This window comes from Perna viridis, chromosome 4 (assembly GCF_037379345.1).
Source record: "Perna viridis isolate PV_CMFRI_1.1 ecotype Kerala chromosome 4, ASM3737934v1, whole genome shotgun sequence".
NCBI classification, from domain to species: Eukaryota; Metazoa; Mollusca; class Bivalvia; order Mytilida; family Mytilidae; genus Perna; species Perna viridis.
In genome coordinates this window covers 30,082,347-30,097,481 of record NC_142448.1, presented here as the reverse complement: position 1 = coordinate 30,097,481, position 15,135 = coordinate 30,082,347, and the positions used below count along the sequence as shown (strand labels likewise).

General features: G+C 33.1%; 1 protein-coding gene across 6 annotated transcripts in view; it reads right to left on the bottom strand.

The window, feature by feature from the left end:
* The window catches only part of LOC148619687 (cadherin-23-like), a 185,604-nt gene that overhangs the window by 30,861 nt on the left and 139,608 nt on the right, over window positions 1-15,135 (bottom strand). For all 6 annotated transcript variants that reach the window (XM_088579862.1, XM_088579858.1, XM_088579859.1 and 3 more), the window contains 10 exons: window positions 14,224-14,342; window positions 13,390-13,480; window positions 11,079-11,209; window positions 10,193-10,324; window positions 8,075-8,255; window positions 7,079-7,197; window positions 6,086-6,292; window positions 4,998-5,102; window positions 3,814-3,933; window positions 397-567 (listed from right to left, as the gene is read on the bottom strand). In XM_088579862.1, coding sequence (XP_088435988.1) covers window positions 397-567; window positions 3,814-3,933; window positions 4,998-5,102; window positions 6,086-6,292; window positions 7,079-7,197; window positions 8,075-8,255; window positions 10,193-10,324; window positions 11,079-11,209; window positions 13,390-13,480; window positions 14,224-14,342 — 1,376 coding nt within the window. The remainder of the gene's footprint in view (window positions 1-396; window positions 568-3,813; window positions 3,934-4,997; window positions 5,103-6,085; window positions 6,293-7,078; window positions 7,198-8,074; window positions 8,256-10,192; window positions 10,325-11,078; window positions 11,210-13,389; window positions 13,481-14,223; window positions 14,343-15,135) is intronic.

Sequence of the window (15,135 nt, the reverse complement as noted above, 5' to 3'; positions counted from 1 at the left end):
TTTGATAGATGATTACATGATTCTATAGTTGGTTTGGCAAGATTATTATAGGGCTTTAGACTGGAGTCTTAAACCTTTAGTCACTTTTGTTCATTCAAAAAATCAGCACCTTTTACAGAATAGGGATCTTCTATTAGCTCTACCTATGAGAGGAAGAGGAGGCCTGTAGAAAGAATTATTCATTAAATGAAATTTTTATCTGACATTTTTTTTCAACTTGAAGCCCAATGCTATTTCAATTTTGTACTTCCTGTTGGGAATTTTTCAAACCAGTTTAATCGAAGTTGATACTTGCCATTAGGGCCATTTTTCAAAGAATCACTCAACTGAGTTGAGTTTGAGTGATTCTTTAGTACAAAATAAAATTGCAAATACAAAAGGTAACTTATTTTTTACCTGCATATAATACTCTGATTTGGATTCCCTATCTAGATCCGAGGCATTGGTAAGCACTTCCCCTGTGTTTTTATCTATCCGAAACTGAAAATCTGATCCTACTAAAGAATACTGAATTCCTTCAGTACCATTTACACCATAGTCTTTATCAGTGGCTGTAATTGGAGGTAGCTACAAAGTACAAACAGGACAAATGTTGTCAATACTTTCTTTATCGTAGTTTTCAAGATATTGGCTGAAAATTGTATATGAAAAAAATAAAACCTGTCATTTTTCCCCTTTCAAGGGCAGTAACTCTTACAAAGAGTCATCTGACAACTTTGATCCCTGAAGACTTCTGTAGTCCTAAAAGTAAGGATCATTTCAGCAAATGAAAGTTTGACTAAACCTAACAATTTTGTAGATATATGCAATAAACTACTGTCTAATCCCTATGTTCTATTTTTAGAAATGGTGGCAAAAAAATGGCAGATCAAAAATCCCCACATCAGTTCTATGCAGGATACCCCTAGGAACATTCATACTAGGTTTAATTTCAATTTGTCAAGTAGTGTCAGAGGAGAAGATTTTTAAAAGAAATAACATTCAAAATAGCAAAAAAATGTCAAAAAAAAACTCCAACATGGCTCAACAGATTAAAATGAAAATTTAACCACAGATAGATTTCATCATGCTGAACACTTTATTCTCTGTCAGAATTTGGTTAAACCTAATGGTTGTGGAGATTGCGAAAAACTACTGTCTGACCCTTATGTTCTTTTTTTTAGTAACGGCGGCCATGTTTTTTAACAGATCAAAAATCCCCAAAATCAGTTCTATGCAGGATACCCAAGGAACATTCATAACAAGTTTGGTTCAAATTGGTCAAGTAGTGTCAGAAGAGAAGAGTTTTGAAAAATTGTTAATGACGACGACAGACAATGCCAGATGACAATGATGGATGCCAAGTGATGGCAAAAGCTCACATGGCCTTCAGCTAGGTGAGCTAAATAAATGCAAAAATCAAAAACAGACGTAAAAAGCATACACAGACAAAATTTTAAAATAGACTTTAAAATAAAAAAACAGAATCAGACATAATTTTTTACAACAGATGTTTCTAATAGATCAAAATCAGAGGTAAAAACAAAATTGAGGCTAGAGAGCCTGAATCACTCACCTGGTTTGATAAGCTACCTTCAATTTCTTGTAAAAGTAGCCATTTTTTTCATGGATAAAAATTCCCAATGGTCATTTAGTACCATAAGGAACAATCATATCAACTTTCATCGAATTCTGTACAGTAGTTTCAGAGGAGAAGATTCTTTATAGTCAAAACATAAAAAAAGCAACAAAAAAAAAAAACGTCCAGGAAAGCAATAACTCCAACATGGGTCTGTTCTTACTGAACTTTCATTTAAGTCTGTACAGTGTTTTCTGTGGTGAAGATTTTTTCAAGATATAGCATCAAAAACAGCAAAAACATCCAAAAAAGACAACAACTCCTACATGGGTTAATGTTTCACCAAAATTTGCCCACAGACATAACGCATCATGCTGAACACTTTTACCAATGTGAATTTTTTTTTAATCTTAAAGGTTTTGGACATATATGTGAAAAACTGCTGTCTGACCCCTATGCTCTATTTTTTAGTAACAGCGACCATGTATTTCGACAGATCAAAATCAAAAACACTAAGTTTGTGCAAGTTAACCTAAGGACCAATCTTGCTAAGTATCATCAAAGTCCATGCAGTAATTTTTTAGAAAAGAAGATGTTTGAAAATAGTAAATGACAACAGATGACGATGGCTAATGCAAAGGGATAGCAATAGTTTACATGGCCTACAGCCTGGGGGGGGACTAAAAATGGACAAAAAATCCAATGAAAAAGACACAAAGTTGTTTAAATTTCAAAACAGACACAAATGTTAAACAGAAGCTAAAGAAACAGTGTTCAAAAATAAAAACAGACAAAATACAAGAACTAACCCTAGAGTGCGAACTGATTTGGGTGACATTGTTTACACTTTAAAGTGTAGGTAGAAAAGATATAAAAGTAAACATTCAATACATTGTATGTTCTATGTATTTTCAGAGTTATTAATATTTATTTAAATAAATAACAGTGATTGTACCTTTTCGCTTGATTATTATTTTCTGTATTACATATAGGGGAGTAATTTTAATTAACGATAACTTATTTATCAATCTTTGAAGGAGCGTAAACTTAGATTAAATGAAGCAGGCAAGGATTCATTATTTCTGGATTTCAGGTTCAGGCCTGTACATAGAATTAAATAACAAGTGAAGCTAGTTAAAATAAACTTTAGGCAACTATTTGTACAAAATCAAGATTTCATGCTAAAATAAATATTTTAGGGGCATACATCCCCTCTGAATTCACCACTTTTAAAAGCAGTAAATTTAAGTTGTCACACAACAACCCTTTGATCTGGCCCCTTATTCTTACTAGGCTTAAGTCACAACCTTTAAAATCTATCCAAGTTTTCCTTTTGTAATATAGCACCTTGCAATACAATTTCAAATAGATCCACCAATTTTACTCAAGTTATTGTGCAGACATACAGAAAATGGCTGTTTCTATGCCTTTTTGGCTCATAATTCCTAGAAGGTTTCAAGTTTTAACCCCAAAAATTGAACCCAACCTTTCCTTTGGTGGTATGGCAGCTTGTAATACAATTTCTAAGATATCCAGTCAAGTAATTGTCTAGACATTAGGTAAATGCTTGTTTATTGGCCTGAAAAAAGTTCAAGTTTTCACCCCCAAAATCATTACCAGTCTATAGAATACTGTGAAACAATATCATAGACAGTCCTATACTATCACTGGACCTAAGAAGTTAAAGTCTATGAAATTCTTGTTTTTGCCCACTTTTCATCCAATGGTTCTAAAACAGTTGGGGCCATAACCACCAAAATAAATACCAACCTTCCTTTTGTAGTTTGGAAACTTGTTACAAAATTTTAAAAAGATCAACCAACCGATGTTTGATTTATTCCATGCAACAAAGTGTCAATGGACAATGACGACTACATGGACAACAGTGCAATAGACAACACGGACGTCATCAGCATACTGTTATACCACCGAAAAACTTTGGCAGTCTTTTAAAAATACACCTAGTCGGTAAATTGAAAGCAGAAGTGGGACAATGCATCCCAAATGTTATGCAAATATTTTCCCTGACGCACAACTGACATTTGCCATTTTAAGCTGATTTGCACATGTGCAATCTGGGCAACTAATGAACTCACAATCCTATAAATATTCTGACTGAATGAATTAAATTTATCTTCAGTATATCAAGTAGCAGTGCATCTGTATGGATTCCATGTGTAAACTTAACCACAAGATACAAAAATATGTACACAACAGGTTTTGCGAAACTTTATTTTACACATCTATTTACTTACAATAAGAACTCCAGTACCGTTTGGAGAATTTTCTTTGACAGTACCAGAATAGTTGGCATGAGAAAACGTTGGATAGTTGTCATTGATATCTGTTATGTAAACCACAACCTCTGTATACCCCTATACAAAATATAAGATTAAATTCTTTTAAGTAACAATCTTCATAAAAAATCAAACAGGAGGTGATCCAGGAATGTCACAAACCCACTGAATTCATTTATTTATAATTCAAAAACTGTTCAAGCTAACTATTTGAGTCATAGTTCTTCAAACGTTGTTGCATATTCGAGATGAAAATTATATAGATTATGTATAAAAATGGCCCTCTGCAAGATCTGTCACTTTCAATTTGGTTTGACTTGGTTGATTTTAGTGGGAGGTGAATGTATGGTTTTATCAAAAATACAGATCTTAGTACAGAAAGGGCAATCATCACATATAAATATAGCATATGTAGACAGAAAAAGTATCGTTTGTTTGGTGGATTTTTCACATTATGAATCACCTCTACCACAGGCACTGTCTGAATTTCATACATCTTCATGAAAAATTAATATTTAAAATTCCTACCAATATCAAGATTCAATTTTATTCATAAAGGTCTAGCTTCTCAATCTGAAATAGCTCTGATTAAACTAGTAGTCAATAGTATCACAGGTAAAGTTTCATTAATACAATGTAAAACATATAAGTCTTGACAGTTTTCTATCCCTGAATTGCTCATTTGTAGTTAATTCCAATGAATTGGTTTATTATTTTTTCCAATATAATTAAAATGTAAACATTCCTTAATTCTTTCCTTGATTAATTTGGATGGCAAGCTCATCTAATTCAAACTATCTACCAAGCCCCCTTATAAACCTTACAGTTCTTTGGGAAACCTTATACTGGCCCTGAGATAAAACGCTGGAATTCATTGGGAAATCTTAAATGTCCCTTTGATAAAACCTTAAACATTTAGCTCCTTAGAAAGCTTTCAACTGGTTCCTCAGATAAAACCTTACAGTTCTTTGGGAAACCATGAACTGGACCCTTTGATAAAACTTATAGTTCTTCGGGGAAACCTTAAACTGGTCACTTTAATAAAACCTTATAGTTCTTTGGGAAACCATGAGCTGGTCCCTTTGATAAAACCTTACAGTTCTTCGGGAAACCTCAAACTGGTCCCTTTAATAAAATCTTACAGTTCTTTGGGATTCTCCACCATCTACAGCTATGACAGTGAAGGGGTATCTATTGTTGATACATCCATCTCTGTCTAAGGCTCCAATAGTTCTGATACTGCCATTCTGGATTGAAAAAAATCATGTTTTGTTTACTTACATGCAAAACCATTACCTTTGCATACACTGTAATTTGTCAAAAAACTGAGATATAGAGATTTTACAAGTTGACCCTTTCTGTTTGAAATTAAGTGAAAGTTCTTTTATTCCTCGACATCAATTTTCGTGGATTGCAGACAAATTGTTGGTTTGTGGATTCTTAAATTCATGGTTTGACATTTCCAACAGTACAAATAAATGGAAAATATGTATTTCATCAGGAATTTAGTTTTGGGGTTTGAGAACAACCACAAAATCCAAGAAAATTGGTATCTCACAAATATAAGTACTTTCACAGCATGTCTAAGACTAAAATAGTACAGCTTTTGACCATTACAATACTGAAACATCAATAAAATAACATCTTTAGATATGTGAGACGGGTACCATTTTAATATGACTATTTCTTTCAAATATGCCTTTGTAAGAGCAAACTAATCCCACTACGAAATTATGCCATAAACAAACAAGCATTCTAAGGGTATTGCATGGCAATACAAAGTCCCTTACCAGAACAGAATGCAAACTTTATGTAAATGCAAACTTGTGCAGTTCACATTAGTTTCCAAGTGCCACAGCGTAGTAAAAAAATTAAAGGACCATAACATAATTTGAACTTAAAACAGTAACTTGCCATGGAAAAGTGACGTAGTAAATACTAACAGAATATCTGTATACATGACGGATGCAGAAAACTAAGTTACTGCATGATTATTTCTAAGTCCAAGGTCCATAATTCAGCAAAATAATCAATGGATGGTAATAATACTTAAACTTGATCTGTAACTTGCCATGGTAAAGTGATGTATCATAGATCCAATGAATATGAAGAAAAAGTGCTGACAACTGATTTGCTGGACTGATGAAAGGACAGAGTCTAACCTAAAGTCCCCTTCAGCGATAGTTATTGGAAGGGGGCTAACAAGCACATACTGACAAAGAAAAATTACCTGATCAATACTGAACAACTGTTTGACATCAGCTGATATTATACTATAGGTGATATTGCCATTGTCACCCAAGTCATCATCTGTGGCACTGACAATGCCTACCACATAACTTGTCCTATTTGTTTCTGGCGAGGAGAAGTTGTAGATAACCTCTGTAAACTGAGGATCATGGTCATTGACATCTGTGATATGCACTCGTAGTGGAGCCTGTAATTTATATAAAACTAGAACTACTGTGAGCAAGCCCACAAAGACAATACCCCCTGCTTTAAATTACTTAAAAGTTAAATATTTCAGCTGGTTAATACTCCTTTGGGAACATTAGACTATAATGGTATTCCTTCATGAATATCTACATATGATATCTAACCTTCCTTTAAAATTTCTACAAATATTTAAGTACAAATCAATGCTCATTCTTGGAGTTATTTTCTTTGAACTGTAAGCATTTATTTTCTATTTATATGGAGTTACTTTCTTAAAGCTCACAAGTCCTAATTTCTCCAGAGACCAAATAACTTAATCCGCACCACACATTTTGGCCACCCGAGATACTCAGTCAATAGCACCAAGGGCAAAACAGGAGATAGATCAGCACAAGTAGTTAACCAAAGTGTGTATGACCACTAGCAGGCCTCTTTGCTTTGCTATTCTGGATGTTAAAATTTTTCACAATTCATGAGCACTACTCACTACAAATCGGTGAAGCTCTTTCTGGTGTATAATACAAATTCACATTAAGACTTGGTGTTTAGAACTAAATGTAGCAGAGGTGCTCATGCTTTGATATAGCAAATGTTCCTCTGTAAAGGAGCTCGACAAAAACTTTTACAGTACATCAAAACAAATAACAAATTAAATCAGAGTTAATGACAACCAAAACAGGCAAAATTATGATAATATGATAAATCTACTAAAAAAAATTGGTTGAGAAAATTCCTACTTCTTAACTACAGAGTTTCTACTGAGATCTTGATTTCAAGGTATACTCACTGTATTTCTATTCAATGAATCATTTGCGACAATAGTGAGACTGTATTCCGCTTTACGGGACTTAACACTTATTTTGGTATTCAGATGTATCTCTCCACTGTTGTCTATAACAAAAACATCTGAAAAAGAACAAAAATGAATTAAATTTAAACTGTTTTACTAGTATATAAGATACCATGAAATGATAAACAATGAAACCTGTCTAAACATAACCCTGAATAATCCAAAAACCTGTCTAAACTGAACCTTGAATTATCTGAAAACCAGTCTAAACTGAACCTTGAATTATCTCAAAACTTGTCTTAACTGAACCCTGAATTATCTGAAAACCTGTCTTAACTGAACCCTGAATAATCCAAAAACCTGTCTAAACTGAACCCTGAATTATCTGAAAACCTGTCTAAACTGAACCTTGAATTATCTGAAAATCAGTTTAAACTGAACCTTGAATTATCTGAAAACCTGTCTAAACTGAACCCTGAATTATCTGAAAACTTGTCTTAAATGAACCCTGAATTATCTGAAAACCTGTCTAAACTGAACCCTGAATAATCTGAAAACCTGTCCAAATCAAACACTTTTTTAAATCCTTTTAAATCAAAATGTATTTAAAACCTTGGTAAACTGAATCGAAAATTGAGTTTCACTATATTTTAAAAATTTCACATCTTGATTTTATTTTCATTTTCTTTCTTCTATTACTGTGTTTTTTCTTGAAAAAGAAATTATATGATTTGTTAGGACCTAGCATATTTTTTTTATCCAGGACTTTTCCTTCATCCTGGTTTCTGTCTTCATATTCTTTCAGCTTTTTAAAAAGACAAACTCTTAATTCATCAAAAATACAGTACTGCCTTTGTTATTTCATTTGTAATTCAGCCCTCATATAATAAAACATGATTGCATTTCCATTCAGAAAAAATGCCCATAACACTGATTTTATTTTGTTAGCTTCGTAGTAAGTTGACAGATGTTTACAATAATATAAACACATACCAGAATCTGGTCCTTCCAGAGAGAAGTTTACATCAGTGAACTCTGGTTCATAATCACAATCAGAAGTGGTAACAGTGAGGATAGAGAAGCCCTTTGGTGAACCCTCTAGAACTGTAGCATTATAAGATGACCTGGTGAATTCTGGCTTACAATCATTGATATCTGTCACAGACAAGGTTACCTAAAAAAAAAAAAAACAACAAAAAGGTTGACATAATCATACACAGCACTACACCTAACACAAACGGAGCTGCAACCAAGACAAACATTCTACCAAACATTGTCATTATACACATTAACTACAGCTGTAAACCATGTTATGGAAGCCAAAGACAAACAATAAACAGGAGCAGTGCTCAAGGTCCTCCCTCACAACACAAGTGTCATTTCATGGAATATTAGTAATGAAAAGAAATGTTTATTAGAACAAATGTACCACAAACTTAAAGTTTCAGTTTTATATTGGAAGAAGATTTAGAAAATATTGAGCCCATCACCCTGAACTTTCAACTTCATTACATGGGTCATAATAATTAAGAAAGTCTTATTATGATCCACGTAATGACGTTGCAAAGGGTATGACATCTTTACCTGGCTTACTAAAATAAAAAAAATGATGTATGACTGCATTGTATGTTTTGATGAAAGTCTATGAAAGCATTCAAAAGTTATGCCCAGGAAACCAATTTTCAGCCAAAAAATTCTTTTTCATCAAGAATGCAGGGATTTAGCCAGGATTTTCAACCCATTAGTCACTTTTGCGTACGACTAAATCTCAATACTGTTTTTTCTTTTCGCGTCGCAAATTTATCAGCATGCATGTATATACATATACTTATAACAACTATATTATAAATAATAACATGTTTATTTCTATGTCAGCACTGGTATATAAATAACAGATAATTCATATTAATAAAAAATATATAACAACATACAGTTTCTACATTAGCAACTATTCATGAATAAAAAATGCAAAAAAATACTTTGTTACTGTGTCATACATATCATGTGTGTAAAAATCTAAAAATTATATACATCAGCTACTATTGTTGGCATGTGTCTAAGAATGTAAAGCACTGTTTACTTGATCAGTAATGCATAAACCTTCTGTCCTTAGCCATGCACCACAAAGTGAAAGCCCTCTTAAAATCAAAGGAGCCCATATCAAAATATCTTTGACCACTCTAGTTTAAATTTTGACTTTAATAGTCGATCACTGCGACTCCTTGTAGTAGTTGACTAATTTTTAGACTTTTGACCTTCAGGTACGTTGTCATGTGACGACGAACTAAAATAGTTCGTAATGGCAGACATAGTTGCGATTGGAACTGTGATTGAAAAATCCAAACATCTTTCCATTTTAAATACATACAATGACACTTTGAGAACGCGTCACAGCGCTCAACAAACAAATCATTACCATTAATTAATTTGTTTGTCGGGATAATTAGCCTCAAACAGGTGATCAAGCAAGGTGTGATCAAAGGTGATGCAATCAATTCATTGTTTGATTGTAGTCATGATTGTTTATTGTTAAACCCTAATTGGCTTGGGAAAAGTAATAAAGTTGTCAATTGTGGGGTCATGGGAACATCAGAGGCTTTTTTATCAAGTGACGAATCGTGCACGAGAAAAATTCGCCACTTTCGAAAATCATTCGCCAATGGCGAAAATGGCGAGCGCTAGCTAAAACACTGAAATGTGACCTTGACCTTTCATCTACTGACCCAAAATCAATAGGTGTCTTCCTTAACTCATAACCCATCAACTGCGTAAGTTTGATGAAAGTCTATGACAGCATTCAAAGTTATAGAAACCAATTTTCTGATGGATGGACAGAAAGCCGAATTCTATACTCCCCTACTCTTCTTAAAAGCAGGGGAACAAAAATAGAGATATAAGAATGTCCCCCACGAAAAAAAGTGCGGAAACCTTCAAATTCACTGAAATTTTCTATGTCCAAAGGCCATAACTTCCGTGAAAATCATTCAACCGTAACCAAAGTGGAACTTAATGTGTAACTATTCATAATAAGGCCACATACCAAAAACAAACTTATTTGGTAAAAGCATTACAAAAAAAAAAGTGTGGAAAACTTTCAATACTTTTACTAACCAGTGTGGTTGCTGAAAGACTTGGCTTTCCTGTATCTACAGCTTGGATATTGAGATTGTAGACAGCTGTACCATTCTCTTTCAGTACACTCAGAGATTCTCTGTCTAACTCCTTTAACACAGTTATTACACCCTGCAAATTTTCAAAAAAAAAAAAAATAAATTGATAGCATATAGAAAAATCTCCGTACCAAAAAGCTCAAAGATCCTAATTTCAATAAGAACTATTTCATGGTAGTTAAGATTGATATTAAACAATAAAGAGTCATTAACAATGGTATTTAATAAGATAGTTAAGGTACTGTGAAAGTATTAATTTTCACAGATTCTGTCAATTGAACATATTTGTGGGTATCAATTTTAACCTTTTCAAAAAATGATTAGTGCTATATAAAAGTGTAAAAAAAGCTAAATCGTTGGTATTGTTTTTCATGCATTTCTGCCCACTGGGAAAATTGCAGATATCAGAATACAGTGAAAATTAATATATTTACAGTATTTCATTAAACATTGGTATTGAACAATATAGTAGTGGTAACTGTTTTCATTAATTTGAATTAAAAAAATTGAAAGAGTATGTAAATCTTTTCATGTGACTCCGGGGTTTCATAAGAATGGGTCCTAGCTGATTTACCAATCAGATGCATGGAAATTTATCATTTACAGAGTGTTGAGTCAAGTATTTTTTAGGCAAAACTTCTTTTATGGTGAAACTACCAATAAAAAATGACAAATATCTATTTCTAGATCAATGCAGCATTTCAAGATCCTTTAAGTTTACAATGAAATGCAGATTAATTTTTGTATTTCAATATGTTCCACATGGGAAATTCGAATAAGGAAAATGAAACAAGACTTACAAACCCTATTTCACTTTAGTTACCTACAGTGTTATTTGGTAATGTTGTTATATTAAATAATCCACCATAATTCATCAGTTTGAACACATTAGTTCCATTTTCTCCTAAATCAGGATCAGTAGTATGTAGTTTCATTTTGAATCCTTTACTAGTTGGTCCTGACATTGAAATGAAAAAAAACTTCATGTTATGTAAATTAGTGCTATTGAACCTGGTCAAAGAATTTTAAATTTGCAATCAAGATGGAGAAAACTAATTGTAAAAAGGTAAAGATCATAATTCTTTAAATCCATCAAATTACCATTGAGACCTGATTTCAGAGATAAAAAGATACATTTAGTAATATTTAAAGCCAAAAAAGAGGAAACTGTTTTTGTGTATAGTACAGGTACAGGTTTGGTTAATAGTTTTCCCTTACCATCAATTTCCAAGTGTAGGTCAAGATATGAGGCTGACTTCACAGTGTCTGTATTATCCTTTATCTCGAGTTCTTTGGGGGTAGATGCGATGTATCAAATCCCAGAAATTAGGATTGTTTAACGATAATATGTCATCTTTATAGTGGAAACTGAGATTAAAGGATCTAGCTAAACGATATTCGTTCTCTCAGACGAGATCAGCTAGAAAGGAATATGGAGTGTAGTAGATAAGAGAGGTATAGAATAGAGTTTGTTTCGAATATGATGAAATCCATAAGGTTTTTGTATGAAAGGAAGGAGACCATCTATGGCAAGGTCATGTAAGTTAGGTGGCGTATAGTGGAGATGGCCATGACTCCTTTCCAGTCTTGGATTTTTGTCAAATAAAGTCATCACATTTATGCAATTGTTATATAGGCTTGAAAGGTTTCCAATACTTTTGATGTTGTCATTGCATTTATAAGGTATTGCAGTACCTATTCTGCGTATCCAGTACTCCTCTCTTTCCCTACGATAGTTTTTACTTAGAACAAGACTGTTCTTGGATGGTAATTTTTTTTCTAGAATACAAACTTTCAAAGAGAGGATGGAATGATCTTGTCGATTAAAATGCTTTTGATGAACTGTTAAATTGTTGGGAATTGGTGGAATTACTTCCCAAACCATGACCGCCCATTTGTTTATTTAATTGTTCTAGTGTTACACCGACATATACTAGACCACATGAGTTGCATTCTAATCCATTTATTAAGTTTGTTGATATGCAACTTAAGTCATCCTGACTTCTTGTATGAAAGGCTTTGTTCGTAAGGGAAGTAGAAAAGTAAGAGTCAGTTATAAGAATGTTAAATGTTTTGCAATTTTTAATACCACATTTTGATATGGTACAATGTGGTTCGTCATCGTTGTAGTCAAATATATCAATTAAAGTGTTGGAACATGGTTTGATTATTTTAAAATAGTCAGAATTTTTGCATTGGAATAGATGGTCTTCAGACTGAATGTGCAGTTGGGTAATTTTTGTTGGAATTGTCAAGCCACTATCCATATCAGATGTGCATGTGCTATGATTCCCATCTGGGGACACCAGTCTTACAAGACAACAGTGTGTCCGATCTGTTGTCAGGTTCAGACCTTTTCATACTGGGACCGGCATCCGAGCCAGTTTTTCTTTCATTCCTCTCGTTAAAACCATAAATATTAAAATTGTATTACTGGGTTAATGATACCTTTGGGGACAAAATCCACCAGCAGCAGTATAGATCTAGTGGTGTGAAAGAGTAACCAAGGGAACCAAGGTTATAGTGGTAATCAAAGAGTAATCAAGGGAACCAAGGTTATAGCTGTAATCAAAGAGTAATCAAGGGAACCAAGTTTATAGCGGTAATCAAAAGAATGTAATCCAAGGACAAAGACCAGACATGGAAAACAGACATACACAACAAAGAATAAAGTAAGATTATCCTAATATGTGAGCACATGTTGATAAATATTCATTGACATATTACTAAATATTTATCAACATTAATAAATGGGGAATAAATTCCACAATGGCTTGCTATAAACCTCGGAAGCTTAAAGTCCAAGGGAACATTTAGTTGTGTATGAGTGATCAGAAGTTTTTCTAACTAATTTATTAGTGATGACATAAAAATTACCTGTAATTGCCTTAAATGACTCTTAAATTAATTACCGGTATACAGCTTTATTTTTTCACTCTTTTTTTACTCAAGCTGATAAAATGGCTGATGAGTTTGACTCAGTGGGGGTTATTCTCTAAGATTTATTACCATCCTGACCAGTGATTTAATTAAAAAAAATCCAAGGATATAAGCATTGATTATATAGGAGAAAAAAACAGTGTTGGAACCATTTGAGTTTGAGCAAGCAAAGTTTGACTGTATTTAATCAACACATACCTTCTACATGGGTAAATGTGTAGGAATTTCTGGAAAACATTGGTGGGTTGTCATTAATATCTAACACTGTTATGTTGACCTTCGTTGTACCCTACATTTAAAAAATTCAAGTTGATTTTAAATTTCAACTAGACAAGAACTTCTGTTTTAAATGCAAGTTTCAATAAATTTTTAGTGGTTAAATTATTTCTCCACAAAACTAATTAAATATGCAATGACAGAAATTTGATTAATAACTGGAAATTTTATTACTACCTGATGTTTAAGGTATGCATGCATATCAAAATCACTCGCTCATAATGACAAAAAATAGGATTTACTGGTTCATACCTACTAAAAAACATCCTTCATCCCCAATGTTAATGAAACAAAGCTACATCCTACCAAACTGGCCCCAAAAATAAAAAAAATAATTCAAGACTTAATAACCACTCCATACAGATATCAAGTAGCAGAACCTACTATCAAAAATAGGCTTTTGTGAGGAAAAAATATGGATGATAATACAATAACACATTCCAATGAAATATGTACAGCAATACTTGTCTATGCTGAACCTCCAATAAATTAGAAACTTGCTAGGCATCCCCCACTACTACAAAAAATTGATATCAGACAACAACTAAATTGCTTAAAACATATCCCCTATCTACATGAAGCCATACACCAAATTTGAAAGAAATCCTTCCATTGGGAGTTAAGATAAATGTGACAAAATTTGGATGGAAGGACAGGTGGACAAGGTGATTTTAATATACCACACAATCGTCAATGAGTGGGAGAATAAATTCTGTCCACAAAAGATTTGGTATAAGCAGGTTGCACCATACTTACCCGATGTCCAGCGGAATCTGTAGCTACAACAGTAACCATATAAGATGATCTGTTCTCTCTATCAAGAATGGTGTTTACTTCTAAGTCACCATATCTAATTGTAAAGTAAGAACTATCCACTGAAATGAAACACAATAAACTATAGATAATTTGGTTGATATTTCTTTGACCCAGTATCCTTTTGCACCACAACTTATTTGAGCCCTTGTATTGATTGCGCCATAACTTATTTGAGCCCTTGTATCGTTTGCGCCATAACTTATTTGAGCCCTTGTATTGATTGTGCCATAACTTATTTGAGCCTTTGTATTGATTGCGCCACCCAATTCTACAAAAAGGAAGTCATTTGCGCATACTGAAGTATGGTAAAATACTGAAGGTTTTGAAGAAAAATTATAACAACCCCCCCCTCTTCCACCCAGGTTGGGAACAAGAAGTATATAAACTTGTGCAGTGAGTCATTTAACAATTAATTTGATTTCTAGGTACATATATATCCAATTACAAAGTTAATACACATAAAAAAGTAAAATTAGATCACCATTCCTGCACTGGTTAAATTTCACGATAAAAAAATTCTTTATTGGAGTTATGTCTGTTCATCACTGCAGCAATATCTGAACTACTGCTTTCAAAGTACATAAAATTATGCATAATACCTGTACATGTAGAATGATGCAAATAATTTCCCAATTATGGTGTAATTCAAACAATTAGAGAAAAGGTTTGTGGCGTAAAGGATACCTACATTTATATTTGTTTATTTGTTTGGTGCAAAAGAAGGTTTTCCAATAATTTATGGCAGGTCAAGACAAAGTTTTGAATACATTATGTACTGTAATAAATGAAAGCAACAGCCAATCCGATAGAGATCACATTTATTGCAGTGTACAGTAAAATACATTATTTTTG